Here is a 26,148-nt window from a genome sequence, read left to right as displayed (position 1 = left end):
CATTAAGAACATACATCCTTTCCCATACCTATTTTCATTACCACAAGATACCAAGAAACGTTCAGTCTACTTTCTCACTCAAGGATTCCGGTACTTGGTCTGTGTTCCTTCTCCTCCTGCCCTCTGCTTTCATCCTGATCAGCTTTACCGTGATGGTGACTCAGAAACCAGTGGTCTCCCAAAAGCCCGATTAAGTGGGCACTTCTCGGTCCTTGTTTTGTTGGGTGCTTCTATGCTTGATACTGACCAGTCCTTCTCATCTGAAATCTGCTATACTCCTTTTGCCTTCCTGACTCATATGTCCAACGGCTTGCTAGTCATCTCGACTTGAATGTCTGAGGTGCCCACTGCTAGGAGAAGGTGATAAATACCCCTACGCAGAGTGAGCTTACAGGAGGGTGAAGGACTGACTTAGGTGTCAATATCAGATTGGTCAAAATGAAAAGATTCTGACAACTGAAATTGCTGATAAGGTTAGGGAACAATCAAAACTCTCATATGTTTCAAGATAAATTTAAGTGGGGACAATTATTTTGGAAAGCAACTGGGTAATCCTTGGTAAACTTGAAAAGCGTGCAGACTCTAAAAACCTGGCATTTGCAGTGTGTGTTCTGTTCCTTAGAGAAGGAGTTCTTAGGATGTGGACTGGAGAACCTTGAGATTGCTGAGACCCTTCCAAGGGAGTCTCAAAAGAAAAGCTAATTTCATAACACAAACCAGCAGGTTATTTACCTTTGTAATTTTCATGCTGTCATGAATCTAACAGTGGAGTTTTCCAGCATCTATATCACATGTGATAAACATCACCACTCTGATAGCTAATGGAATGTGAGCTGGTATACTCTTGAATTTTCTAAAATTTTTAAAGTTTATTTATTTATTTTGAGAGAAAGAGAGTGTGAGTGGGGGAGGCAGAGAGAAAGGGAGAGAGAGAATATCAAGCAGGCTCCTCACTGTCAGCGCAGAGTCCGATGCGGGGCTTGAACTTATGAAAGGTGAGATCACGAACTGAGCTGAAACCAAGAGTCCAACACTTAACCGCCTAAGCCACCCAGGTGCCCCCTACTCTTGAATTTTCTAAGGTGGGCTCTTGGGGTCCTCAAAATTTGAGAAGACCTGCCCCACAGAGACTCAGGCACTTGTAGAAAGGAAATGTGTACAATGTTCACTGTAGTATGAGTTGGAAGGATCAACTGAAAAACTGAGTATAATTAGGAAAACAAATGACTCTTTAATAATGAAATGGCATAAAGAAGTAAAAGTAAATAAACTAGAGCTACAATTATGGACCCAGAAAAATTTGAGAAACAAGCTGCGTGAAAAAAGATCAAGTTGCAAAAGACTTTGTACAGCACAGTGTGGTAACAGGGTATCACAACCATGACAAAAAAAAAAATATACTCAAATCAGAGGCTGCCAGCCTTGAATAGTGGTTATTAATGAGGAACCATGACAGAATGGGAGCTTGTTGACCAAGTCCTGAGGACAAGTCCTGAGTTAGTTCCTTACATCTTGTTAGGTAAACAAGAGAAAAGGTTAGTAAATATTTCTATACTTGTTATAAAATGCAAGCTAACTCTAAATTTAATTCTGTCATTGGAGGTTGCACCACAGCCGTGTATGACTGCGTCCTAATTATCCATATGGCTGTTTTCTAAGAAGGGCAAAGAACTTCCCTGTAACATCAAAAGAGCTGTTTCAGTAACTCCAAGGACTAGGACTAGTCTATGTTGATTCTGGAAAACAACATTTGTTATTTTCGCAGAAAAGTTTGTTCCCTGTATTTGTCATAGTTTATCCCTTAGTGATGATTAGCCCACTGCAATATCAATGATCCAGTTCCAGTGAATTCAACCTGTATAAATGGTTCATGAAATACAGATTAAGGTCTGTCCTCCTTATGAATGTATTTTCAAGTAAAATGTGAATCTAACAGAGTGGTTCTCAAACTTCTGGTACCTCTTCTTCCAGAAAGCCTTCTGTCCTCCCCTCCGGAGGGTCAGGGTCTCCCCTCTGGGCCCACCTAGTAGTGATTATATGCCCAAGAGTGTCTCAATTACTCCATTCACTGGTTGGAGTTCTAACACATCTCCCTCCTCACTAGGCTGTCAGCTTCTTCTGGATGGAATACTGTTCATTTTTATGTCCCTATTCAGTAATGAATGAACAAATCCAGCTTATTACTTACATAAAATGCATCTGAGCACCCTTCTCCCACACAGCCACATCTCGCAGTGTTGGGAAGGAGGTGGCAACTAGCCACATACTTCTTGCAGTGTACTGAACAGACATACAGTCAATTTGGTCAAAGGCACAGTTTTTCCTTATTCCTTTCAACATTTAGGCAAGGTAGAGTGGCTTTTTTTTGGACCATAAATATTCCCCATGAATGAAGCAATGAATGGATTGGCACTGGGGGGCCACAATGTCCTCTCCTCCTTCCTGTAATTAAGATTATGCTTTGTCTACAGTCATCCTAACACACCTTTCCCAACCTACTCGTGGCTCAAAAGTCACCTTCACCAAAACAAATAAAAATCTCTTCTCCTGGAGCCTATATTCTCAGTAAAAAAGGTAGAGTCATTGATTACTTTTCATTACTGTATAAATATATATATACATATATATATATACATATATATATATATATATATATATATATATATATATATATATATGTCAAAAGCTGGTTCATACTTTCAACATAAATGTTCCCTTCCAACTGCAGTAAAAATGTATATTAGTTCACATACTTAATAGTAAATGACTTGGACATCATTCGATGTCTACCAAGGTCCTTTGATAAAGGAATTTTGCCAAATCACCTTCTTCCTCTGCGTATGATGCCACAATCACCTTTGTGGCTGGATTTATGACCTTTTCTTCAACAGTGTGAGTCATGCCACTGTGGTTAAAGAGAACAGTGGGTAAGAGTGTGTGCAGAAGGCTGGCCTACGGGACACGTCCCAGTGCTGGCCTTCAATAGCTGTGTGACCTCCAGTGAGTCCCTCGGGTACTCGTGGCTTTAGTTCTCTTTCCTCCTAAATGAAAGTAATACCAGACGCTCATTCACAGGATTCTTATAAAGATCCAGTTAATATATGTAAAAGTGCCTAAAATATTGCCCATCACTCAGTAAAGATTAGTTACTGCATTAGATTTTTTTTTTTTTTTTTAGGGCAAAAGTAATCAATTTCCATCAGTAATCATTCAAAGATAATTATTTTGCTTTTAGTCTCACAAAGAAAATACTTGACTGGTTTTGCAAAGAAGTCAGTGAGCCTTGTTTGAAAATGACGTAAAAGCCCCCGAGGCTTTATGCCGCTGCTTGACCAAGTTTCACAATAAATGATACAATAGGGAATAGGGGCAAATGAAAAACTAAACCAATAAAATCCACTTTTCAGAAAGTGATTCTATTCACACTTTTTCTTTTGGCTGGTTTACAAAATTATTATACTCAGGTCGGTGTCAACCTTTGAGACTATTTATAATTAATACCTATGATCGGGGCGCCGGGGTGGCTCAGTTGGTTAAGCATCTGACTCTTGATTTTGGCTCAGGTGATGGTCTCACAGGTCGTGAGTTCAAGCTCTGGGTGGGACTTTGTGCTGTCAGTGCAGAGCCTGCTTGAGATTCTCTTCTCTTTCCATCTCTCTGCCCCTCCCCCTCTCACATGCATTTTTTCTCTCTCTCAGATAAACATAAAAAATAGCTATGATTGTATTCTCAGTTTTAGAATTTGCTATTTTCACTCTCTGCTTATGTTTTAACGAGCTACTTTTAATCCTTCACAAGATTCTTTTTGTGATTGGGGCTATAATATAACCCAAGCATGAAAATATAAAATGCACATTTAGCAAGTAAGTACAAGAACATACAAACAGTATTACAGTTAATTAGGACAAACCAACCAGGCAGTCCTTGTGATACATGAGCTGCCTTTAAAACAAACCATTTTTAAGGATGAAATGATATGTCACTGAAAATCATAATTAATATGCTGAAGCCTAATGTGTTCCATTCTCGAAGGTGCCTCAGCAGCAGGGCTCCTATCCCTAACAATCTGTGGGAAGACATTTCTAAGTCAACTGGGAACAATAAACACAAGCTACATATTGGGTGATGTTAAGGAAGTATTATGAATTTTAAGTGGAATGATAGTGGTGTGCGAAAGTCCTTATCTGTAGAGACTATAATAGTATGTGAGGACAAAATGGCCATACATCTGGGAATCTTCTTTTAAAAACATCAAGCCAGGGGCGCCTGGGTGGCTCAGTTGGTTGAGCATCCGACTTTGGCTCAGGTCATGATCTCACAGCTTGTGAGTTCAAGCCTCGTGTTGGCTCTGTGCTGACAGCTCGGAGCCTGAAGCCTGCTTTGGATTCTGTGTCTCCCTCTCTCTCTGCCCCTCCCCACTCACATTCTGTCTCTGTCTCTCTCAAAAATAAATAAACATTAAAAAAAAATTTAAAAACCCATCAAACCAAACCAAACACACATAAAAACATAAGGTGAGTTCTAGACAAAATAGAATAAAAACAGCAAAACACTGATAATTGTTGAAGCTTGGAGAAGGCAACATGGGGACTCTTCATGCTCTTCTTTCTACTTTTGTGAGGATTTGCAACGCTTCCTAATAAAAATGTCCAAAAAGAAAGAGAAAATACACCTTCTTTCAAGTTACACTCAAAAAGCGGCTGTATATTAGGCCCCCCAAATTCAATAAATTCTAGAAACTAGAGTTAGTACACTTCACATTCCATGATTATAATGCAGTGAAAGTAAGTTACTAACAAACTAGAAAGTGAAATAAAACATACCCATAAAACATGGTATCACCTGGAAATGATTTTCAAATGTTTATCAATTTTGAGAAAGAGTGAGCAAGTGAGCAAGGGAGGGAGGGAGGGGGAGACAGAAAGAGAAAATCCCAAGCAGACTCCGTGCTCAGTACCCCAACACGGGGCTTGATCTCATGACCATGAGATCACGACCTGAACCAAAACCAAGAGTCGGACACTTAACTGACTGAGCCACCCAGGTGCCCCTGGAAATGACTTTTAAAATATTCTTAACTAGCCAACAGATACATGAGAAGATGCTCAGCATCACTAATCATCAGGGAAATACAAACCAAAACCACAATGAGATACCACCTTATACCTGTCAGAATGGCCAGAACCAAAAAGACAGAAATAACAAATGTTGATGAGGATGTGGAGAAAAACAAACACTTGTGCACTGCTGGTGGGAACGCAAACTGGCACAGCTACTATAGGAAACAGTATGGAGGGTCCTCAAAAAATCAAATATAAAAATACCATACGACCCAGTAATTCCACTACTAGGTATTTACCCAAAGGAAATGAAAACACATTTGGAAAGATATATGCACCCCTGTATTTACAGCAGCATTATTTACAATAGTTAAGGTATGGAAATAACCCAAATGTCCATCGACAGATGAATGGATACAGAATTTGTGGTATATATATATATATATATATATATATATATATATATAATAATAAATGGACATATATGGATATAGATAATAAATGGTAATTTATTTTAGATAATAAATAATAAAATGGACATATATGGATATAGATATACACACACAATGGAATATTATTCAGCCATAAAAGGCATGAGATCTTGTTGTTTGTGACAACATGGATGGACCTAGAGGGTATTATGTTAAAAGAAGTAAGTCAGACAGACAAAGACAGATATCATGTGATTTCACTTATATGTGGAATCTAAAAAGCAAAACACAAAAAAGAGAAACAGACCCATAAATCTGATGGCTGCCAGAGGGGAGGAGGAGTGGGGGGCTGGACAGAATGGGGGAAAAGGAGTGGGAGGTACAGGCTTCCAAATATGGAATAAGTCACAGGGACAAAAGGTACAGCACAGGAATATAGTCAATAATATTGGAATAGCGTTGTACGATGAGAAATGGTGGTCACACTTCTGAGGACAGCACAGCATGTAGGCTTGTTGAATCACTGTCTGCTACACCTGAAACTAATGGAGCATGTGTATCAGTTAGTTCAGCTCAAAAAAACAAAAACAAAAACAAAAACAAAAACAAAAACAAAAAAACAAACAGCAAATACTTTCAAACAGAAAAAAAGAAGTTTAAGACAACTTTTTGGGAAAGAGGAAGTCTAAACATAAAAATAAATGATAACCTATCAGGCCCAACAGACACAGCAAAAGTAGTTCTGGAAACAAATTCCATATCCATTAGTAAATGTGAAAAACAAAAATGCATGAAGCACCTAAAACTCCAGAAGTTGGAGAAAAGATAATCGCCTCCTTGTTCCTGCTCTTTTCGTTCCAAAAAGAAGGGACTGCTGAAGATAAAAGGCAAAATTAATACATTAAAGATGAGAAAATGGTGGAATGAATAAATCAGAGAGCTGGTTCACTGAGAAAAAAAAAACAGTGAAATGCATCATTAACTAAAGTTGATAAAGAAAAAAGACAATGGGCACAAAGCAAATACACAGAGTAAGAATAAGAAATGTTAAGAGGAATGACTAAAGACACAGGGAAGATGAAAAGAAGCCTAAAAGGTTTCTCTGTTCAATTCTATTCAATTAAATTTGAGAACCTGTATGATTTTCTAGGAAAATATAAATTACCCAAACTGATTCCACAGAAGACATAAAATAAAAACACATCAATGATTATGAAGAACTAGAGAAAGCTCTTGAAGAGTTGTGATCTAAAAAATGCCCCTTCTTAGATGTCTTCACAGGAAATTCAACCTGAACAGATCACCTCCAATGTTACTAGATCATTCCAAAACATGGGAAAAGAAGGTTACCTTGCTGAGGCAAACATAATATTGACACTGAATTGATTAGTACAATTCTCAGAACTGATGGCTCAAAAGAGGAAAAAAATTACATGAGCATCTTGGTTCTCATGAAGAAGTAGTTTCACTTACTTCAAATCTATTCTTTTTTTTTTTTAAATATCTATTCTTGATTTTGAAAGTACTCTTCTTAACACAACAGAAATAGATGGAAACCTCCTTCACATGCTCAAATGTATCCACTTCCATCAGTGGCATGCAAAAATAGAAACCCACTAGAAGGAGCACCTGGTTGGTTCAGTGAGTTAAGCGTGTGACTTCGACTCAGGTCACGATCTCATGGTTCGTGAGTTCGAGCCCCACGTAGGGCTCTCTGCTGAAAGATCAGAGTCTGGAGCCTGCTTCAGATTCTGTCTCTGTCTCTCTCTACACCTCCCCTGCTTATGCTCTGTTTCTCTGTCTCTGTCTCTCTCTCAAATATAAATATTTATTTTTTAAAAAATTTTAATGTTTATTTTTGAGAGAGAGAGAGAGAGAAAGAGAGAGACAGAGAGACAGAGCATGAGCAGGGGAGGGGCAGAGAGAGAGAGGGAAACACAGAATCTTAAGCAGGCTCCAGGCTCTGAGCTGTCAGCACAGAGCCCGATGCAGGGCTCAAACTCATGAACCGCGAGATCAAGACCTGAGCCGAAATTGGATGCTTAACCGACTGAGTCACCCAGGTGCCCCTATAAAATAAACATTTAAAAAAATTAAAAAAGAAAAGAAAAGAAACTCACTAGAAGCATTCCCCATAAATTCAGGAACACTTCAAGGATGTCCAATATCACCATTCCAGGAAATTTCACAAAGGAGGTTTTGCAGCAGTGTGGTCCCTTCCCCATAACATGACTGCCAGTTTGAGGGCAGTGGCTCAGAAATACAGCTAATCCTCACAAGAGCAAGAAGAAATTTTCCCATGTGCCATCTCAAAAGGACTCTGGACTTTACATGCTTCTGTATGTCCTTTATCAAACATTATATACAATGTGTTCAAATACTGCTGACTTATTGAAGATCACTATCCTACAATTCCATCCTGAACTCCACATAAAATTGGAAACAACAATCACATGTGAGGTTAGCCCACATTTTGAGTATTTTTATCTCACTAGCTTGAGGTCTTTTCCTCCTTCATCAGCTTTATCAAAACCTCTTTTTCACACTCACATATTTTCCACCCTTTCTTCCCCACTCATTCCTTTGTTTCCCATACCTGCTTATGAGACTGTGCCAATTTTTCTAAGACTTAATAATCAAACCACTACCATCTTCTAATCAGGAAGCTACCCTTCAAGCAAAAAGAAAATTCTACGAGCCTATGAACTTCAGGAGGCCAATGGATCTGAATCCTTAGAGCGTGAGGCTTCTATTATTTCCTGTAAAAACACATCTACAGTTTCACATAATTGTAATAGAAGACTGCCAATTGACTTTAGACTCAAACTTGACTGTGTCCCTGACAATTCCTAGTGCCATGGGTGCTACAAGGTTCGAGCCACATTTAGGAAACAATAAACACTGGGAAACCCATGGCATGTAGCGTGAAGCAGGTCAGGAGCTGGCAGCTGTGGAATTCATGAGCTATAATCCCAGGGTACCCACAATTGCTTGGAGGAAAATGATTAAAGCCTTAAGATATTCCTTTAAGAAAGAATGCCTATGGTTAGTAGCCTTCAGTATGTGACATAAGGGCCTTGAGCTCATAACTACACCACGGCACACTGGAAAGGATAATTCCATTCCTAGAGCTAGGATCAAAGCTGTGCGAGCTGAAATGGTCTCAGTGGCCATTAAGACCACTGTGTACAATCAATTTAGACGCCCTTTAAGAAAGGGCTCATTCCCTCAAATGAAGACACAATTCACAAAGGCACTATCTTGATGGATCGAGAAAGCCACTCTTCAAATCCATCAACCGATTCCAAATTTGTTAATGGCCAAACAGATAAATTTCTCTAATCCTTTTCCATCTCCCTTTGAGAATCCGTCTTTCATATCACCTTATGTGACAATTTTGATCTTGCCCTATGATTCCCTAAAATGAGAATATAAATTTAAAACTACACATGCACCAAAAACAAGAAGGGAGAGTTTCTTGAGGGAAGCCATACTCTACTTCTCTTCTAAGACAGCAACGTATTTTAAACTAAATGGGTACAGAATATTAGAGAATCATGACTCTTTGTAATGCATTTGGTATGAAACTTTCATTAAGAATTTCATTAGGAACTACTGTCTTCTTTCAGGATTTCCCAATTTATGCAATAAATAAGCATCTTATTTTCTGAGAATTAATGAATACAGCATACAGAAGAGAAATAGTAAGAAAGTCCAAACCAGAAAAATCCAACCTGAAGACGGAAAAAAGCTGAAACAACAAGATCAGCTGGGACAGACAGGCCTCACAACACACGTGCTCATTACACACGTCAGCTCAGCCCCGTGTGCTCGCTGCTGAGCTGACTGCTGATCTCTCAGCACCTCCTTGCTTAAAGCTGTAATTCTGAGATCTTTAAATAGTGTCTTCAGTGCTGCCTGGAAACACCATCTTATTTGGTCTCTCACTCAAATGTGATGTAAGGAACACACACACACACACACACACACACACACACACACACACACACCCCCTCAAATGTAGAGGGTAGGTGGGTACGTGAAACAATTGTGTACTGTGAAAGAAACTGAAGTATGACCTTTAAAAAAACCTCACTGGCCATTCTGATTCATTTCTTATGGTGATGCAGAGAGGTATACACAACTGGGGTTTTGCATAAAAAGCTTTTTTCAGCAGTCACAAGACATTCAGGTTTCATGTCATTCAGAAAGGGTGTTTATAAGACTAAAAATATCCAGTGCTTCAGTGAGTCAAGCTCTTTCATGCATTAGCTGGTGGGAGCATAAACTGGTCCAATCTTTCTGGAAGCCATCTGACAAAGGGGACAGAAAATCTTAAAAGTGCATATCTTTTAAACCGAAAATTTTGTGCCTGAGAATTTATTCTGAGAAATAATCAAGGATGATTACTAGTACTTACTAGCAGCAGGAATAGCAGTACGAGTAGTAATAACAATAGCTAACATGTATTGAATTCTGGGTCAGACACTGCAGACCTGTGCACTGAAGTGGGACCTAGAGAGTGAAAAACTGGAGAAACCTAAACATCTAGTGATAGCACATTGATTGAGGAAGTTCTAGTAAATCCTATTAAGGGCTAAGGCAGCTATTATGAATATGCAAATAAAAATTTACACACATAAAGACAGAACAAAAAAGTTTACACAAGAATATGGCATGATTTAATTTATATTTAATATAAAATTATATTTTAAAAATATAAAATTATTTCTATGTTTTTCATCTTCCTACATGAACTTGTACTGCTACTACTTATGTACTATAAAACAATAAAAGTCTTGGAACTCTAGATGTCTTTTTTAAGATGGTCATTTCTTAAAAAAAATCCAAGATATCTGGAGCAATTTCACAGATCTCCTAAAATGTCAAGCATATGACTAAGTATATGATGGAAAACAAGACGCACTAAACAGACCATCTGTAATTCTTGATACTGAATGCTTAGTGGTTTAGATAGTGACAGTGTAGAACTATACATTTTTTACAAATCAGAAAGCAATGCAATTTGTATCTCTTCTGCAGTCTCTGTGGTTATGCAGTTTATTTCTTTAAGAACAACTATTTTGGGAGCACCTGGCTGGTTCACTCAGAGGAGTGTGAGACCCTTAATCTTGGGGTCGTGAGTTCAAGCCCCACGTTGGGTGTAGTGATTAGTTAAATAAAAATTAAAAAAAAAAAGAACAATTTTGGAGGTTCTGGTTTTGGTCAACATCATTGATTTTGCCTCTTACAACTTGCCATTACATTTCTATTAAGGTACAGAAACAGTATGACAATACACTGAAAGCTAGTTCTCACAAGTTAAAACCTGTAACACAGTATGACACTGGCATAGGAATTGTCAATGGAATAAAATAGTGATTCTGAAAACAGACTCAAGTATATATGTGAATTTATTATTAGACAAAAGCAAAATTTCAATATAGTGGGAAAAAGAGGAATTTTTAAATAAACTGGATTAGAACAGCTGGTTTTTAATTTGGAACAAAACAGAGCTGGACCCTTAGATAATACCATGTATAAAAACTAAACCCCAGAACCATAACTTTTTTTGAAGAAACTCAAAGATATAAAGAAAAAAAAAGATAAGACCTATTAAGTGAAAAATTTCATGTCAAAGAGTATACCATAAGTGGAGTCAATGACAAATGATAGCCTAGGAAAAACACCTGCAATAATAAAGATAATCGCTCCCACAAATTCATAAGAAGACAAAGAACCCAACAGAAAACTGGGCCAAGGATGTGAATAAGCAAGTAACAGAAAAGGCAATCCCAAAAGACCAACAAATACACCTTGTCATGAGAATACAAAATTAAAGTAGCAATGAGATATCATTTCTTATTGATAAGAATGGGAAAAATTCAAAAGCCTGGTAAAAGTCACTGTGGTTAAAAAAAAATTAGGGAGGGAAGCCTGGGTGGCTCAGCCCGTTGAGTGTCTGACTTTGGCTCAGGTTATGATCTCGAGGTTTGTGAATTTGAGCCCCACATCCTGCTCTGCTCCTGACAGCTCAGCTCGGAGCTCGGAGCCTGGAGCCTGCTTCAGATTCTCTGTCTCCCTCTCTCTGTCGCTCCCCTGCTTGTGCATGTTCTCTCTCTCTCTCAAAAATAAATAAATAAACTTAAAAAAAAATTAGGGAAAAGAAGTTCACTTACATTGTGGGCTACAAAATGTGAACTGTTTATATGGATGATGATTACAAATATAATATATACCCTTCAACCAACAATCTTGCTCATGGGAATCCAGTGCACAGAATGAAGGCATTAGCTGGGAATGAAAGCTGGTGCAGCCACTCTGGAAAACAGTATGGAGGTTCCTCAAAAAACTAAAAATAGAACTACCCTATGACCCAGCAATTGCACTACTAGGTATTTAACCAAGGGATACAGGTGTGCTGTTTTGAAGGGACACATGCACCCCCATGTTTATAGCAGCACTATCAACAACAGCCAAAGTATGGAAAGAGCCCAAATGTCCGTTGATGGATGACTGCATAAAGAAGATGTGGTGTGTGTGTGTGTGTGTGTATATATATATATATATACACACACACACACACACACAATGGAGTATTACTTGCAGCAATCAAAAAGAATGAAGGGTATTATGCTAAGCGAAATTAGTCAGAGAAAGACAAATGTCATATGACTTCACTCATATGAGGACTTTAAGATACAAAACAGATGAACATAAGGGAAGCAAAACTAATATAAAACAGGGAAGGGGAAAAACATAACAGATTCCTAAATATAGAGAACAGAGGGTTGCTGGAGGGGTTGTTTGGGGGGGATGGGCTAAGTGGGTAAGGGGCATTAAGGAATCTACTCCTGAAATCATTGTTGCACCATATGCTAACTTGGATGTAAATTAAAAAATAAATAAATTGTTAAAAAAAAATGATGGCATTAGCATTGAAGTATTGATGCATAGGATGAAGTATTCCCATATGTATAAGGAAGTCTACTAAAAGTATGGAAGATTTGGGGGTGTCCAGAAAAGAGTTAACACAGCAGGCCTGAGATTGTACCCTTAGAAAGGCCTGCTTCCTTTTTTTTTTTTAATTTTTTTCCCCATTTATTTATTTTTGAGAGACAGAGCACAAGTAGGGGAGGGGCAGAGAGAGAAAGAGACACAGAATCCGAAGCAGGCTCCAGGCTCTGAGCTGTCAGCACAGAGCCCCACGCAGGGCCCAAACCCACAAACCGTGAGACCATGACCTGAGCCAAAGTTGGACGCCCAACCGACTGAGCCACCCAGCCACCCCTAGAAAGGTCTGCTTCCAAGGTTGGCCCTTGGCTAGTGTTGTGTCTGGGAACTTGACTGGAAAACAATTTTACATGCTGATATAAAACTTTCCCTAAATGGTAAGAGTGGCTCAATGCGGTTACACTGCTTGTGCAAAGAATGAAGTTTATGCTAAATGCCTGATTTTCTTCTGGGTGTCTGGGACTTGGGTACATGTTAGGCAGAGGGTGCCTACATAATGAATCCCCAGTAAAAATTTTGAGCACCGAGTCTCCATTGAGCTTCCCTGGTAGACAACACTTTGCACATGCTGTCACAATCCATCTCTGGAGGAATTAAGCATGTCCTGTGCAACTCCATAGGGAAAGAACTCTTGGAAGCTTGCTCCTAATTTTCTCGGGATTTTGCCCCATTTGCCTTTTCCCTTTGCCGACTTTGCTTTGCATCCTTTTGCTGTAGTAAGTTTTCCTCATGAGCACAACTATATCCTGTTAGTCCTTTTAGTGAATCATGAAAACTGGAAGTGGTCTTGGGGACCCTGTGACACAGGTGGTGAGAAGTGGGCAGGCAGAGATGGTAAATGTGGGGAAAGAGAGTAACAAAATATTATTAAAAAGTCACCAGGTGAACCACGACCTCATTTATTTTATAGCATATATGCTTGAATATATGCACAGAAAGATATTAGCAAGGATGGGCACCACAATGTTAATGGTTTGTTACCTCTGGATGGCGGGATTTTAGGTTATTTTCCATGATTTCTCTTATGTTTTTCTATATGCTTTGAATTTGTTTTTTCAATAAGTACACTTTAATCATATAATCAGAAAAATATATAAAGCTATTTTTTATTTAAAAAGGAAATAAAAGTCAATTGTTAGATGATTCTGGTTTAAAATAGCATTTCCTAATGCTGCCTTTCTTCACTTCCTGTTTCATTTCTATAAGGTTACAGAAAAAATAAAAACACATATCACATAAAAAGTTAGGTGGTTAATGACCTATTCCCAGAAGCTGAGAGAAATTTCCAATAATTTTATGGCTTGTGGAGTTGGTTTAAAGAACACAATCAGGGGGCGCCTGGGTGGCTCAGTTGGTTAAGCGGCCGACTTCAACTCGGGTCACCATCTCGCGGTCCGTGAGTTCGAGCCCCGCGTCGGGCTCTGGCCTGATGGCTCAGAGCCTGGGGCCTGCTTCCGATTCTGTGTCTCCCTCTCTCTCTGCCCCTCCCCCGTTCATGCTCTGTCTCTCTCTGTCTCAAAAATAAATAAAACGTTAAAAAAAAAAAAAAAGAACACAATCAGTAGATCACCTATATCCTACCCTAGAATGGCCTGCCTGAGAATTCAGAGGAAGATCCTGATTTCCTGCTTCATGCTTTATAAAGCTTAAGAAATGCAAGATCTATATCACAGAGAAGATAGGACAGCTTTTCCTCCATGGCACGGGTGATGGCTTCTGAAGTAGCTATCCTTTTTCTTTTAGAATCTCCCTTTTCTAAGTAGAAATTGTAATTTCTCATCAGAAACAAAGCAGAGGTACTGTAGAGAGGACAAAGAGAGTCATAGCAGGTGAGAATACATACTGTACAAGAGCTGGCTCGTGGGGCTGGGGGCGCCATCTTTGATTAGCAGAACTGCAGCAGACTAAAGTCTGTGGGACACTGTCAACTGAGGAGGTGAACAACCTGCCAGTGGAGACTTAAGAACAGAACTCTATCAGTCATCAGGTGGACAGAAAGTGAGTTCAGGTTAGGGCAACTAAATAATGTATGTTCTATACCGTGACACTTTAGAGAGCAAAACTAACAGTTATGAGAGACAACAGGCACGAACCAGGACTGTCCCAAACAAATGGAGAGAGATGGTCACTGTCCTTCAGGGCCAAACCCTGAGCCCGAGTCAATCTCTTGAATAGGTATAAAGGAGAAAAACAAAGTATCAGATCTGCAAAAAGAACGACAACAAAAAACATCACTGGTAAGTACTGAAGATCACTGAAGATCAACATAAAGGATTTAAATATACAGAGGAACAAGATGTAGGCAAATAATTTACCATGGCAGACAGAAAACAGACACCAACTGCATAACACAGATCTGAGTAAAAGCAATACAAGAAACAAAACAAAACAACAGTTAATAGAAAAACTGTTTCAGCGTAACAGAAACCCATGGGGGAGGGGAAGGGAAAAAAAAAAAAAAAAAGAGGTTAGAGTGGGAGAGAGCCAAAGCATAAGAGACTGTTAAAAACTGAGAACAAACTGAGGGTTGATGGGGGGTGGGAGGGAGGGGAGGGTGGGTGATGGGTATTGAGGAGGGCACCTTTTGGGATGAGCACTGGGTGTTGTATGGAAACCAATTTGACAGTAAATTTCATATATTAAAAAATAAATAAATAAATAAATAAATAAATAAATAAATAAAAGAAAAAAAAAAAAAAAAAGAAAAACTGTTTCAGGATGAAATAGAATTTAGTGTGCTACTCCAACAGATTTTCTGAGTTCTAGGCAAAATACATGAAAGAGACCTAAACTTAGAAACCTGTTGGCAATTGGGAAGGAAGAGAAAACCTTCATTATTTGCACATGATATAATCAATTCCCCAGAAAAACTAACAGAATCAACAACAGAACGTGTATCTGGATACAGATAAACCAACATAAGCCCATATTATTTCTCTGTACCAACACTGGCATGTAAAAAATTCACAGCAGTAACAAAAACAATCTAGGAATTAACCATGAATTCATAAGGCCTCTCCCTAAATCTAAAGGTCAAAGAAATGATTTAAAGAAGCCCATTTTGTACTCTTAAGATGATTTAATACTATCAAAATGTTAATTCTTTCAAATTAATCTATAAATTCAATGCAATCCTAATAAAAATTGTTGAATTTAATGAATCCCCATAAACACATATTAATTTGTTTTATTTTGCAAAATCAAGGTCTATGTATAGGTTAATCCACCTTCATAAAGAAGAGTAGAGAAGACAACTTATTCTACTATCCACTAAGACATACTGCAATAAAAACCATGTGGCATCAATGTAAAAATGGGCAACTGTATAAATACAACGTTCAGAGATGGAATATATACAATGACAGTTGTTAAGAGTTGCCCCACAAATCAATGGGAAAAGGTCACACTGTTTAGTAGATGGTACTGAGAAAACGGTTCACTATACTGAAGAAAATGAAACTGGATACCTACGTAAAACCAAATATGTAGACAGGTTCTAAATGAATTCAAGATCTAAATGTGGAAGATCCAAGTATACAGTTCAGTGGAGAAAACAGAGGCTAGTGTCTTTGTGACTTGGAGACAAGGAGAGCCTTCTTCAACAAAACATAAGGCAAAGAATTGATTACATCAAAATTAAGGATTCTCTTCAACAAAGCATACGACAGATACAGTTCATGAGAACACCTACAGAATAGAATGTATTTAAAATGTCTAACGTGAAAAAGTGATTAATGTCCAAAATATTCAAGGAATTCCCACTAATCAACAAGAAAATGATGCCAGCTCCAGGAGATAAACAGACAAAGGATACAAACCGGCAGTTTATAGGAAGACCCCAAAAGCAAGCAAGCATTTAATGAGATGCTCAGGTTCAATGGTAACCAGAGAAATACAAAGTAAAAGAACAATGAGATATTATACCTATCAGTCTTGCAAAATTGAGGTGGCTAGAAGGTACGAGTCAGGATGTGGGCACTCGGTAACTCCCACAGGGAGCTGGTGGCCATGCAAACTGGGAGTCCTCCCGGGGAGAAAACGGGCACTGCTTATACCAATCAGGTCTATGGACACCCTATGGCCCAGCAGATTTTCTCCTGGTACGTATCCCACAGAAAATTCTCGCAGAGGCACAAGAGTTTTAAAAATACCCATCTATAACTTTTTATCTTAAAATGGCCCATATGGAAGGTATGGAAATAGGTATGGCATACCAGAAGAAAAACATGAGTGAGTGAATGAAGTGAGAAGGGGGCCCTGCGCAGAATTATGACAGATACTACAATCCACTGAGCTTTACGTCACTACCCCACTCTTGAGTCAAGTGCTGGTGGTGGGTAATGACAGGTGAGGAGGGGGTGTCAAACACATTGACAAAACTTCTGAATTACAAGGTAAAAAAAAAAAGCCCTTTACCCAGTTAAGCTGAGGGAAAAAACTCAGAAAATAACAAGAGACAGAAAGTTGGCTGCTTCAGACATCCCTCCAACTTTAAATATCAGAAGATAAAATGCCTTCAGTTTTGAGGATAGAATAATTTTGAGCTCAGGCAGCCAAATAAATTTCCCATGTATGAAGACAACAGAAAACATTGTAAGATATGCACCGATACAAAGAATATACCATCATGAACATTTCTTGAATCAAAGAAAACATTCAATAAATTTTTGAGAACATAAAAGCAAGAGCTGATCCTTATATATAAAACATAAAATTACCTTTTGTAGAAAGAGGACAATCCTCACAAGCATCTGGGCACGGAGTTCTTCCAAAGTAAACAGTGTTCGGGGTGTTCGAATGAAAATTTTGGTTTTCCCATAAGCCACATCATCCTGAAAACCACAATGTTCAACCAGCTTCTTGACAGCCTCTTTGTCTGAAGGGAGGTCATGGTTGGGCCAGGTGAATTCAGAGATCATCTTGTATCTGTGTGAACAGGGCATATGTTAATGGAGAAAACCTTATGGTCTCAACAGATACAGAAAAACTATTCAAAAATATTCAATAAATTCAAGACATTTCATAGAAAAACAACTTGGTAATGAATTCTATTCATTAATCTGATAAGAGATGTAGAAAAAGACTTTAATAGATACAATACTCCTTCATGATAACAACTCTTACTAAACCAGAAGAGTATTTTCTTAATTTAATACAGGCTCACCTACCAAGAACTTACAGCAAATATCATTCATAAATGGGTGACCTTTGCAAATTCTCTCATAAACAGAAATAAGACAAGGGATACCCCAATCATGGCATTAGTGAGAACCATAAACAAACTGGTATATGATTGGGGAAGGAACAAAATGAACATTATGACTTGCTTCAGAGGAAATCAAGCAGATTTGCAGATAAACACTATTATCACTAAAAGAAAACCAAGCATATAAGATCAATACACAAAAGCAAATTGTGTTTCTAGGTGCAAGCAGCCATGTTGGCCCCTCGTAAGGTGGCTCACTACACACCAGCTTCTCAGTAATGAAACTGAGCAAGAGTCACAGCCTGCTTTCAAAAGTGACATTCTAGGGGCATGTGGGTGGCTCAGTCAGTTAAGCATCCAGCTCTTGACTGTGGCTCAGGTCATGATCTCACACTTTGTGAGAGCGAGACCTGCGCTGTCATCACGGAGCCTGCTTGGGATTCTCTCTCTCCCTCTCTCCCTGCCCCTCTTTTGCTCTCTCTCTGTCTCTCTCTCAAAATAAAGAAACTTTGAAAAAAGTGACATTCTATTACTTCTGCCACCGGGAGGGGATTACCAAGGGCATGAGTACAGAGAGGTGGGGATCTCTGAAGGCTGGGGCCATCTCAGAAGGCTGCCTACCACAGCACTGTTTTCCCCCAGTGCCGAGTTGTTTACTACATGTAGCCAAATTTAGTAATTTTTTTTTCATATATTACATCTGAATTTTAATCCATAGCAAGAAAGGCTCTCTTCCTACTCAGGCGACAGAATAATTCACTTATGTGTTCTTCTAGTAGTTGGATGCTTTCATTGTCTACATTTAAATCTTTCAGCCATTTGGGGTTTATTTTGGTATACAGTGTGAGAAATGGGTCCAACTTTAATCTTTTGTCAAGTGGTCACCCAACTGTTCCAACACTATTTACTAAAAAGTCCCATCTTTCTCCCTGTGATTTAATATGCCATTTTAATCATATACTAAATTGTTGTATGTACTTCAGTTTATTTCCAGTTATTATTATTATCACAGACATTCTGGTCTGTTTCACTGCCTTGTTCATCTGTGCATCAGTTCCGTTTTGTTTTGTTTTGTTTTTTGAGAGAGACAGTGTGAGTGGGGGAAGGGCAGAGAGAGGGAGGAAGAGAGAAACCCAAGCAGGCTCTGCACCACCCACCAGCACAGAGCCTGAGGCAATGTCCAAACTCATGAACTACAAAATCATGATCTGAGCCAAAACAGAGTTGGAAGCTCAACGGACTGAAACCCAGGCGCCCCAGTCCCATGTGGTTTTAATCACAGACGTCTTAAAGTATTTTTTAATATCTGATGGTCTCTCCTCATCCTTTTCTTTTTAAAGGGTCTTTCTAGCTACTCCTGCATGTTTATTTTTCGATATGACCTTTAGAATCAATTTGCATAGTTTCCAGAGGAAAATAATCACAAACAAACAAAGAAATCCTTGGTGGCATTTTTACTGGGTTCCCACATTAAATTCATTAAATTTATCTATGATGTGGAACTGTCTCATCTAAGAACAAGGGATATCTTTCCATTTGTGCAAGTCTACTCTTGTGCTTCTTGGGAGTCTTTAAATGGCCTTCCCAGGTTTTACACATTTCTTTTTTTTTTTTTTTTTTTTTTTTTTTTTTTTTTTAAATTTTTTTTTTTTTCAACGTTTATTTATTTTTGGGACAGAGAGAGACAGAGCATGAACGGGGGAGGGGCAGAGAGAGGGAGACACAGAATCGGAAACAGGCTCCAGGCTCTGAGCCATCAGCCCAGAGCCTGACGCGGGGCTCGAACTCACGGACCGCGAGATCGTGACCTGGCTGAAGTCGGACGCCCAACCGACTGCGCCACCCAGGCGCCCCAAACTTTTTTTTTTTTTTTTTTTTTTTTTTTTTTTTTTTTTTTAATTTTTGGGACAGAGAGAGACAGAGCATGAACGGGGGAGGGGCAGAGAGAGAGGGAGACACAGAATCGGAAACAGGCTCCAGGCTCCGAGCCATCAGCCCAGAGCCCGACGCGGGGCTCGAACTCACGGACCGCGAGATCGTGACCTGGCTGAAGTCGGACGCTTAACCGACTGCGCCACCCAAGCGCCCCTACACATTTCTTGTTGAGATAACACAGACATCTAAGTGGCTTCTAATCCCTTCTTCTTGATTTATCTCTCTTTTCTTAGATTCCATGACACCATGCTCTTCCTGGTTTCCTTCTGTCTCTCTGGATATTTCTTCTCAGTCTCATTTTCTGGCTACTTCTCCTCCATTACTGGACCCCAAAATGTTGGTGCAGCCCAGGGCTCATAATAGGTCCTGTTCTACATAAACCTCCCCTCCCCACATGACCTCATCTATTCCATCCACTTTATTTATTGTGTGTGTGTGTGTGTGTGTGTGTGTGTGTGTGTGTGTGTGTGTGAGAGAGAGAGAGAGAGAGAGAGAGAGAGAGAGAGAGAGAGAGAAAGCAAGCAGGAGAAGGGCAAAGTGAGAGAGAATCCCAAGCAGGCCCCGCACTGCCAGCACAGGGCTCTACTCAGGGCTCAAACTCACAAACCATGAAATTATGACCTGAGCTGAAATCACGAGTCAGATGCTTAACTGACTGAGCCACCCAGATGCCCCTCTATCCACTTTAGTTTTCAATTCATGAATTTATTATCCATGCCAAGCTCTCAATTCTGAGCTTCAGATGCATACATCCAACGCCTACATAAATCTTGAGGGCATTTTATATTTCTCTTTCACTCTTTCCCACCTCAATGCCCTCAGTTACTAAAGCCAAAATCCTGTGAATTGTAATTTGATCCCTTCTCTTCTCTATCCGTCCTTCTAATTCATCATCAAATTCTTTTGGGTCTACCTCCAAAATATATTTAAAATTCAATTATTCTCATCTTTAAGGCCACAATCCTAATTCAAGCCACCATCAAATTTACTACTATAGACTCCTGAATTGTTTTCCATTTCTTCCCCAATCCATTCTGTATGCTCAGCTGCCTCAGTGGTTTTCTAAAAAGCCGTACATCATTTTTATCTTTTATTGCTCTCCTCTTTTAGCACAATACTCCGATCACCCTGGATTTCTTTAGGGACCTATAATGTGGTTGCCTCTTTCTGGCTTCAAAGCCTTTGCATATGCTGTTCCCATTGCCTCCAATGCTTGTTAATCCACTCCTTGAAAGGCTGGCTCCTTCTAATCCTTGAGTCTTTTCTTGATCTTTCATCGACCATCAATCCCCATTATTCCTCTCTATACACTTAAAAGCCTATTCACCTGCCCCATAGGGAGAGAAACAGAAACCAAATACAAGCATTCAACTATGAAGACAGAGGTAATACACCATATGAAGAAAGGAAACAAAATCAGAAGCATCCCAAATTCATTATAAAACTGGAATAAGAGTCAACATCTGGGCTATAATACAGGTAGTGATGGTGTGTTTGAAGTTTTAGGCACACTGTAGAAACTGGAAGCAACTTCTCTGCCATAGCGCTCAGCTAAGGTGTTCTTCCTTTCTTCCCAGTTGATAAAATGGCATGGACCCCAGTTCTCCAGGAAACCAGCATCCTGAACTTGTGGATTAAAAAGCTGAACTCCTGTGCTTCCTGACAACTAGTATTATCTCCCTGAAAGACTTTAGCAGGTTATCAGAACATTTAAACTCCTTCTCTTTTTTCAATGAAAGAAATAAAAACAAGGAAAAGTGACAAGTAAAAATTTAGGTTCAATTCCAGCTTCAAAAAATCTGTAAAAATTCAGAGTGGAAATATTATTTTTTTCTCCTTACATCATTGGAAACATTAGTCCAATGTCCTTCCTACACATCATCTATCCCACCCCATGTCATACTGTTAATTCGTTCAGTCAGTATGACAATAAAATAAAATGGCAATTTCTCAACTTGAACAAATTCATTTTATGTAAAGTGGATGATAAACACAGTCTGCAGAGTAGAAAGGGACTATTTTTCCCAGATGCATACCCCACCGTCTCATACGACACCCTTTCTAGATGATTCTAGAGAGGACCTAATCTCAACTCACATAATCATCAATTACGTAGACTTGTCTTTCCACAATTCTGTCTTTTAAACGTTAAGTTTAATACATTTATTATGATTATTAGTATGTTTCAGGTTTCTCAACTTCTTTCATATTTTCTATTAGTTGTGCTTTCCGTTTGCTTTTTACCATTTTCTCTTGGATAGACTTGAGTTTTCCTCATTTCATTTTATTTTCTCCTTTGATTTGAGAGCCATCCATTCAACTGTGAGGCAATGCACTGTTAAAGATGGTGGGCTCAGAAGTCAACTGCTCAAGTTCAAATATGGCTCCACCACGTCCTGGCTCTGTGACCTGGGGCAATTTCTTAACCTTCCTGTGCCTCAGTTTCCTCATCTGCATAAAATGGGGGGGTACCATCTTCTCCTTATCTGGTTGTCACCTCCAGTGACTTAACTACATGCAGAGCTCTCAAAACAGTGCCTAGTTCTCTCTCTGCCCCTCCCCCACTCACATGCATGTAGGTACTCCTGCACTCTCTCTCAAAATAAATAAACTTTTGAAAAAAAAAAAAGAAAAACAGTGCCTAGTATATACAGTGAGCACTTCACAATGTTAGCCACTATTATCATTATCTTAATATTTTTAAGATCTAAAAGTTATATATTTATATGAAAATATATGCTTATTTTTTCCTGTCTAGTTATCATCTATATCCTTCCCATAAACAGCACAAAAGTCTTTACTTCTTTATATTTCTCATCCCAATTTTAATTTTTGTTCCAGATTATTACCAAAGACTCCCCCCCCACCCCGCCCCGCGCTTACAGTTGATATGTGTTTAGATGCAACAAAAGTTTTACTGATTTGTTCAATATTACTTTTTGCATTCCATTTTTCTCTTCTGCATTTATTTTTCCTTTTGCTCTAGAAGACTTTTTAGAGAGGATCTAAGAATACTAAACTCTTTGAACCTATATATGTCAGAAAATATTTTTATTGTACTCAGACTCTTAAATGATAATTTGGCACGGAATAAAATTCTAAGTATAAAGTTCACTTCCCCTCACTCTCAAGATATTGCCGCTTTGTCTATTTGCATCAAATGTTGCTAATGAGAAGTCTGATATCCATATGATTCTCATTCTCTGGTAGTATTTTTTGTCTCTCTCTTTTTTTTTTTTAGGAGCTCTAAGTATCTCTCTGTATCTCTTAACATTCTAAAAGTGAACATAATGTACTTAGGTTTCATTTTTTTTTTTAATTTTTTTTTTAAATTTTTTTCATTTTTTTTACCTTCATGCTTTACACTGAAGGTATTCTTTCAGTCTGAAGATTTCTGTCTTTTTTTTGGGTCAGGAAAATTCCTGGCCACCGTTTGTTCATACAGTGCGCGCCCCCTCTTCTCTCCGCTCCTCTTGCTCCTGCTGAACAGGTGTTGGCGCTCCTGGATGAAGCTTATGTACTGTCTGAGCTTTCTTTAGCATCTCCCATCTCGTTTTCTCTGTCGTGAGATCTGGAAGTCTTCAAACTTGATCTTCCAGCTCACTAATTTGCTTTTTAAAAGAAGTTTAATTTTTTTAAATTGTGGTAAAATTTACATGCAGTAAAATGCACACATTTAGGTATACAACTCATCAAGTTTTGAACAATGTATACACCCTTAAAACTGACATCTATTAAGATGCAGAATATCTCCATAATCTCAGAGAGCTCCTGGCTCTCCTTCTCCATCAATTTCCCCACTCCAGAACTCACTCCTGTCCTGGTTTCTATCTGTTCTTGAACTTCATATAAGTGGCAGCATAAAGTATGTATTCTTTTGTGACTTATCTTTTTTCTCAACATAATGTGTTATTCATTCCCTCTAACGCTGGTTAGTAGCCACTGTACAATTATCCAACAAGTTGCTGACTCATTCTCCTACTGATGGGTAATTCTCTCTTCAGTTGTGTTTATTCTGAATGTGTTTAATCTCTAATGATTCTTTTTAAAAAAATTATTTATTTTGAGAGAGACAGAGAGAGCAAGCAGGGGAGGGGCAGAGAGAGAGAGGGAGAGAGAGAATCCCAAGCAGACTCCACACTATCAGCTCAGAGCCCGATGTGGGGCTCGAACTCACAAACCGCAAGATCATGACCTGAGCTGAAACCAAGAGTCAGACGCTTAACCAACTGAGCCACCCAGGTGCCCCTCTAATGATTCTTTTCAATATTTACCTGTTCTTGTTTCTAACTTCATATTCCTATTATAGGACCATAATTTCTCTCCTTCATCTCTCTGAAAATATTAAACAGGCTTATTCCAATGCCATTTACTCCTTGGTCTGATTCCTCAGGGGTGAGGTTCTGCATCTATTGAGATTACTGTCTCTTTTTCATTGTCTGGTCTCTCTCAGACATTTGGCTGTGATCTCATCTACTTCCATAGAGTCCTTCTGTGTACATCTTGGCCTTGGTTGGCCTCTAGTCAAGTGGCTACTGTTGCTTCCTGGGTGTTGGCCATTGTGCCTACGATGTCTCCCTTGTCCTGGCCACTGTGGCAAACTCCAGCACAGCAGATGGGATGGCTTCCTGAATGGCAAAGGCAGTCTTTGCTTAAAACTGCAACCTTGGTTATATCTGGGTCTTCACATCTGTTTCACATCAGATTTAGGAGGGAGTCCTATTTCCAAGTTCACTGAGACCCCCCCCCCCCCCCCCGCCTTCTTGATTCCATAGCGTGGTTGTGCATTTTCTTGGTTTTAAAGACACACAATTTACATTTTTTGGGAACATCAGATGTTCTTGGGGTAGAAGTGGATTTAAGCTTACACTGCTAAGACCGCCATTATTTGAAATTCACAGGTTCTTTCTGATCTTTCCTATTGTATTTTTACGTATGTTTTAGAAAACATATTCCCATCCTTATGGCATGTGTGTCATGCCAAGAAACAAACACACCAAACCCTCCTGAGTTGAATGTAGAACATATGTATGCACTTACAAAATTCCTTGTCTCCTCCAAGTCAAGCTTGCTTGCTTACTGTTCTCTTACCTCAGCTACTCTCCATGGCTCATGGAGTCGGATCATGTGTCTCATGATCACACATTTTCGGTTCAGCCCCATCCTATAGTTACCCAGCCCCCACCCTGCTTGTTTTAATTTCTGATTTTTTTATGGGTGGTAACAAAATAACAAATTCTGACTGAGCAGTTGCTAGAATTCTAAGAATAATAACAGCAGACAAGCAATCTCTCTAACATAATTCTACACTGTTTGAAATCAAGACTCAGAATGAACACATCTCTATTCATGAAAATATTCCAACTTTACAGCCTCAATAAGCAAATGAAACACCAAGTCTAAAGAACAGTATGATTTTAATAAGGAAGATGGTCAGTTTTGAGCATGACCTTTTGATCGATGTCAAACCAAATTCGAATTTTCCAGGCTACTGTGCTTTACTCATTCTAGGGGGTCTCCATTTAGCGCAATCTCTTTCACTTCTGTGCAAAAGCAGCTGAACACTGGTGGAGAAAAACAGCAACGCTGGTCGCCTCACTATCCATTTATAACCTCAGATCTCACACGGACGCTCAGATCTTCCTGGTGGCAATCCTTCCGTATGAACCTGTGCTTTCCCACTCTCCAAAATGAGATTTCCTACTTCCCCTCAAACCTCCTACACCACCCCTCCTTGTCCTCACTCTCCACTCCTGGTCTCGCCTCATACTTGATTAAGGACACAGAAGCAGTCAGATAGGAACATGTTCATCAGCCAGCTTTTGGGCCTTCTGCATCCGTATTCGTATTCTCTTTTGTCCTGTTGCTATGGGGGAAGTGTCCCCGCTCTGACCTAGAGCTGACAAACCTTCCACCTGTGCTTGGGATTCTGAGCCTTGCCTTCTCAGGGATATCATGGTGATGACAATGACCTCCCTTTCTCCTGCACCACCAGGTTCTCCCTCTGTTCCGCATCAGCCCCACCTGCATACATTTCCTAGTGTCTCCTGACCTCACATCCCACTCCTGCTCCTGCTTCCTTCCAGTCTTCCTGCCCTCATTCACGGCATGGATACTTGAGTTGTCTACGGGCACCTGGCCTCTCACTTCGCCTTCCCAACCTGTTAAATCGGGTTCTGCACAACCTATTCTCCCTTGACCCCTATGTTGCCAAATCTAATGCTTAAGCTTCTGCCTTTATCTTACTTGATTGCACAGCAACATTTGATCTGGCGACCCTGCTTTTTCTTTTTGAAATACCATCTTCTTTCGGCTTCTGTGACATAACCCTCCCCTGGCATCTCATCTATCTCACTGGGTGCTCCTTCTCTTCTCTTCGGTGGTTCCTTCCTGTCAGATCGCACAGGATCTGAATGGGCTGAATGGGCTCCTTCTCATGTATCCAGCTCTAAGACTTTATATAGGACGTCTACATTAACTACTCCAGCATCTCATCTCCAGC

General features: G+C 39.3%; 1 protein-coding gene across 3 annotated transcripts in view; it reads right to left on the bottom strand.

The window, feature by feature from the left end:
• The window catches only part of MYO1D (myosin ID), a 377,669-nt gene that overhangs the window by 186,737 nt on the left and 164,784 nt on the right, over nucleotides 1-26,148 (bottom strand). For all 3 annotated transcript variants that reach the window (XM_058706014.1, XM_058706013.1, XM_058706015.1), the window contains exon 16: nucleotides 17,224-17,431. In XM_058706014.1, the coding sequence (XP_058561997.1) occupies nucleotides 17,224-17,431 (208 nt within the window). The remainder of the gene's footprint in view (nucleotides 1-17,223; nucleotides 17,432-26,148) is intronic.

The sequence above is a fragment of the Neofelis nebulosa genome, chromosome 16 (assembly GCF_028018385.1).
Source record: "Neofelis nebulosa isolate mNeoNeb1 chromosome 16, mNeoNeb1.pri, whole genome shotgun sequence".
In the NCBI taxonomy this organism is placed as follows: domain Eukaryota; kingdom Metazoa; phylum Chordata; class Mammalia; order Carnivora; family Felidae; genus Neofelis; species Neofelis nebulosa.
Note: the sequence above shows the minus strand (reverse complement) of the source record. Positions and strands in the feature narration are given on the sequence as shown.